This window comes from Hibiscus syriacus, unplaced genomic scaffold (genome assembly GCF_006381635.1).
Source record: "Hibiscus syriacus cultivar Baekdansim isolate YM2019G1 unplaced genomic scaffold, ASM638163v2 tig00110387_pilon, whole genome shotgun sequence".
NCBI classification, from domain to species: domain Eukaryota; kingdom Viridiplantae; phylum Streptophyta; class Magnoliopsida; order Malvales; family Malvaceae; genus Hibiscus; species Hibiscus syriacus.
In genome coordinates, this window is record NW_024062717.1 from 1,826,884 (window position 1) to 1,831,823 (window position 4,940).

The 4,940-nt window shown below is 34.7% G+C and overlaps 1 protein-coding gene across 1 annotated transcript; it reads left to right on the plus strand.

Moving 5' to 3' along the window:
• The first annotated feature begins 1,367 nt into the window (after positions 1–1,367).
• Positions 1,368–3,031, plus strand: LOC120122380. Its single transcript, XM_039141502.1, has 3 exons — positions 1,368–1,547; positions 1,683–1,894; positions 2,719–3,031. The coding sequence occupies exons 1-3, from the start codon at positions 1,368–1,370 to the stop codon at positions 3,029–3,031; spliced, it is 705 nt and encodes a 234-aa protein (XP_038997433.1).
• Positions 3,032–4,940: the final 1,909 nt, after the last annotated feature.

Consider the following 4,940-nt stretch of genomic DNA (forward strand, 5'->3'; position numbering starts at 1 on the left):
ATTAAAGTGGATAAATTAAAACATTTAGGGACTTAATTAGAATTTCTTTTTGTAGGATTGTTTAGAAAAGATGGAAAACTAAAAGGGCATGATGGTTATTAGATAAAGAAGTGAATTTGAAATTCATGTGTAGTGTATTAAATACACGTGGGAAAGGAAAGAGTGAGTTAAGAGAAATCTAGAATTCTTTCATCATCATTTCTTCCTCCTCATAACGTGAGTTCTTGGCTAAGGTAACAATCTGTAACTTGGTTATGTCTTGTAATTTATGATTGGTATTGATTCTTGGAGTGTTAGGAAAGCTTGAGGAAGCTTAAAGAGAATTAGAAATTAAATGAGTAAAAGTTATAAGTGATTTAGTAAAAAGGGTTTTTAAGTGAATTGATAAGAAATGATTAGTAATTGAAATTTGCAGTTATATTTGACTTGTCATAAGCTAGAATAAGAATATTAAGGTATTGTAATGGATTAAGAACAATGTTGAAAAATCGAGATGATTTTTAGTTTCAAGCGATCTAGTGGGGTTTTGGATGTTTAGGTGTATTAAAGTGATATAAGTTGGTTTTAATAAGTTTAGTTGAGTTTAAAAGCTTGAAAGGAGTTAAAAGTATGGAGATTAAGCAAGTATTGATAAATTTTTGAATTGAAATGAGTACATTCTGGGTAAGGGGTATCGGTACTGGATGAATAGTACCAATACTTCAAAGTAAAAATAGGTGAAATTTGGGTTTGGGTATCGATACTAAAAGAGCAGTATCGATACTATAAGGTAAATTTATATGAATCCTTCAACCAGTATTGATACTGAAGGAGTAGGATCGATACTTAATGTATCGATACCAATTGATAAATATCGATACCAATTTTAGAAATGAAATTCCAAAATATAGAATGGGTATCGATACATAAGTATAGTATCGATACTATAGTGAAAAAGTATCGGTACTGGGCCTGGGGTACCGATACTATTCAGAAGGAAATTATGAATTAAGTGTTTCTTTTAGCTTAATTTATTGATGATTGATTAATAATGATTCAAATTCCAATATTTATATCGATTGTATGTTTGTGTAGATATCGAACGAAAGAAAGTTCTGGACGAATCGATGATATAAAATTAACCAAGAGAGAGATAAGAGTTTTGCTTTGATTAAGTGAGGCTAAGGTGAGTGCATACTATAATATATATATATTGTTATATATATATATATAAGTGAGGCTAAGGTAGTAGCAATTCACCTGCCCTGGTCAGGAAAGGTAAAGAACAAACACCTCAGTGAGTGCATGTATAATATCAGAGAGTGTTTTTCAGGACATTGAAAGCTATTCTGACGCATTTCCAACCTCCTACTCCCTCAACTCCTAAGATGAATATAGAAAAAAAGTTGAAAGGGTTAGAAGCTCTTGAATTTAAGGGTGAAGTTGAGGAAGGTCTTGTTACTGTGAACATTTGGCTTAACGATGTTAAAATCGTGTTGGAGGGTCTCCACTGTTCTGAAATGGAGAAGTTAGATGGAGTGGTCTCTTTGCTACGAGGGCATGCTCGGGTATGGTGGACTAATGTCACTATAAGAATGTTAAGTGACCAAGTGACGTGGTCGTTGTTTTAATAAGAGTTCAAGAATAAGTACATCGGTGATCAGTTTATTAGGCAAATGAAGCAAGAATTTATGATTCTGAAGCAAGGGAATCGTACCGTGTATAACTACGAGTGCGATTTTAATAAACTGAGTAGATTTTCTACAGAGCTAGTTCTGATTGAAAAGGATGCATGTGATTGGTTTGTTGAGGGTTTGTGCCCCAGACTAAAGGAGTTGTTGATAGTTTTGAATCTGTCATCATTCCAAGAAGTGGCCAATTGTGCTAAAACTCTAGAGAGAGCTCAGAATGAGAGGTTTGCAGAGTAAAAAGCTCAGATGACCAAGAGAACTAGTGCTTCTTCAAACAGAAGCAGAGGTTCTGGTTTTCAACCTCAGACTAAATCTAAGTCAGCTACATTCTTTGCCAGAGGATCAAATCTGATGATAGCTAAATAGACTTAGTCAGTAGGGTCTGGAACTGGAATATCTAATCAAGTTCAATCGAAGCAATGTTAGCATTGTGGGAAGAATCATACCGGAGTAAGTAGAGTAGTCTCTAGAGCATGTTATTGATGTGGGGACACCAGACATTTTATTCGGGATTGTCCATTGATGACTAGAGAGTCAACATAAACAGAGCGATCTACTACAGTGTCTCAGATAGGTAGAAAAAAAGGACAATGATGGAATCAATCTAATTCGTCCACTCAACATGAGATACGTTCAACTGCCTGGGTATACAACATTAAGACTACTGAAGATCGTGATAATCCAGAGATCATTACATGTATTTTCCAGTTACTTGATAAATTTGGTTTGGTTTTAATTGATTCGGAATCGACTTATTCTTATATTAGTTGCAAATTAGAGAGAGAATTGAAAATCCAATTAAAAGTAATAAGCAACGATGTGATAGTGACTAACCCATTATGGCATAGTGCTCGAGTAAATCAGTTATGTCAAGTGTGTCCTATAAGGATTCAGGGAATTAAATTCCCTGCTAATATAATGGAATTACCATTTGATGAGTTTGAAGTGATCTTGGGAATGGATTGGTTGTATCGTTATCATGCCAATATAGATTGTAGATCGAAGAGAGTAACTTTGATAAGTCCTGATGGATCAAAATTGTGAGCAGTGAAAGATTTAATCCATTAACTAACGTTATATCAGAGATGTCGGCTAAAAAGTTATTGTTACAAGGATGTCTGACTTTCATTGCTAACATGATTAACACTCGAGTTAAGGAGAAAGGATTAGAGGACATTCCGACGGTCCAGGAATTTCCATACGTATTTCTATTTGAGTTACCGAGATTACCTCCTGATAGGGATATTGAGTTTCAAATTGAGGTAATGCCTAGAACTGCACCAATTGCAATGTCTTCGTACATAATGGCCCTGAAGAAGCTAAACGAGCTAAAGATTCAGTTGCAGAAGTTATTGGATTAGGGATTTATTAGACCTAGTGTATATCACCTTGGGAGCTCCAGTGTTATTTGTAAAGAAGAAAGATAGTGCAATGCGTCTCTGCATCGATTATTGATAACTTAATAAGTTGACCATAAAGAACAAGTATCCTCTCCCTAGAACCGATGATTTGTTCGATCAGTTAAAAGGAGCATCGATATTCTCTAAGATTGATTTGTAGTCTGGATATCATCAATTGAAGATTCAAGGAAGAGATATTTCTAAGTCGACTTTTAGAACGAGATATGGTCATTATGAGTTTATTGTTATGTTGTTTGGGTTGACTAATGCACCTACTGTATTTATGGACTTAATGAATAGAGTGTTTCAACTTTATCTTGATCAGTTTGTGGTTGTTTTCATTAACGATATTTTAGTGTATCTTAGAGTAGTTATGCAAACTCTACGAGATAAGTAGCTTTATGCCAAATTGTCTAAGTGTGAGTTTTGTTGGAGTGGCATTCCTTGGACCTGTGGTATTGGCAGAAGGGGTTCGAGTAGATCCTCAAAAGATAAAAGTTGTATTAGATTGGGAAATTCTAAAGAATGTGCCATAAGTTCAGAGTTTCCGAGGTCTTGCAAGTTATTATCGAAGGTTCGTCAAGAACTTTTCGATGATATCTTTGTATTTAACCAAATTGTTCAGGAAAGATGTATCCTTTAGTTGGACCCCTGAATGTCAAAAGAGTTTTGAAACGTTGAATCAGATTTTGACAGAAGCTCCTGTATTGGTCTAATCGGAATCTGTAAAGGACTTTATGGTTTATAGTGATGCGTCCTATAATGGATTGGGATGTTTTTTGATGCAATAAGGCAAAGTGGTGGAATATGCATTGAGATAATTAAAACCACAAGAGAAGAACTACCCGGCACATGATATGGAATTGGCTGCAGTAGTGTTCGCTTTGAAGATATGGCTTCACTACTTATATAGTGAACGTTGTTACCTTTACACAGATCATAAAAGTTTGAAGTATCTGATAACTCAGAAAGAGTTAAACTTGAGATAACGAATATGGGTTGAGTTTCTTAAAGATTATGATGTGGTAATTGATTTTCACCTCAGGAAAGCAAATGTGGTAGATGATGCTTTAATTCGAAAAATGTTCCCAGCTTTGCGAGCTTTAGATGCGAGACTTTCATTAAATAGAGAAGGTGCATTATGTGTAGAGTTAAATCTTAGGTCGACGCTGCTGGATCGAATTAAAGAATTGCAAAGTAAAGATGATAAGTGTTTGAAAAGAATGAAGCAAGTGAAAAAAAATGAATGAAATAAGAATTTTGAAGTTAAGTTTGATGGTAATTTGTATTATCGATAAAGGCTTGTGATTCCTAATGATGATGAGTTGAAGAATGACTTGTTATCAGAAGCTCATTATAGTTCGTTGAATATATATCAATATGGAAACAATATGTATATAGATCTCAAAAGTCGTTATTGGTGGCCAGGAATGAAAAAAAGTATCACAAAATTTGTATCTAAGTGTTTGACGTGTCAACAAGTAAAAGCTGAGCATCATATTACTTCAGGATTGCTACAACCAATCTCTATTCCTCAGTGGAAATGGGAGAATGTTATGATGGATTTATTAACGGGGTTACCTTTGACTCTGAATAAGAGAGATTCAATTTGGGTGATAGTTAATCGATTAACCAAGTTAGCACATTTCATTCTTGTTCAAGCTGACTTCTTTGTGGATAAATATGCGGAACTGTACATTAAAGAGATTGTTCGATTGCATGGTGTGCCTGTTTTGATTGTTTTTGATCGAGGTCCATGATTCACCTCAAGATTTTAGAAAACGTTACATGGCACTTTAGGGACTCGATTGAACTTTAGTAAAACTTTTCACCCTCAGACATATAGACAGTCTGAGCAGACTATATAAAT

What these genes read in the sequence shown, in the direction of transcription:
- LOC120122380 (XM_039141502.1), top strand. Translation starts at nt 1,368, where the DNA reads ATGAATATAGAAAAAAAGTTGAAAGGGTTAGAAGCTCTTGAATTTAAG. An exon ending in TGCTACGAGGGCATGCTCGG is followed by an intron (nt 1,548 to 1,682) that starts GTATGGTGGACT and finishes ATGATTCTGAAG; the next exon opens with CAAGGGAATCGTACCGTGTA. An exon ending in GAGAGAGCTCAGAATGAGAG is followed by an intron (nt 1,895 to 2,718) that starts GTTTGCAGAGTA and finishes AATTGTGAGCAG; the next exon opens with TGAAAGATTTAATCCATTAA.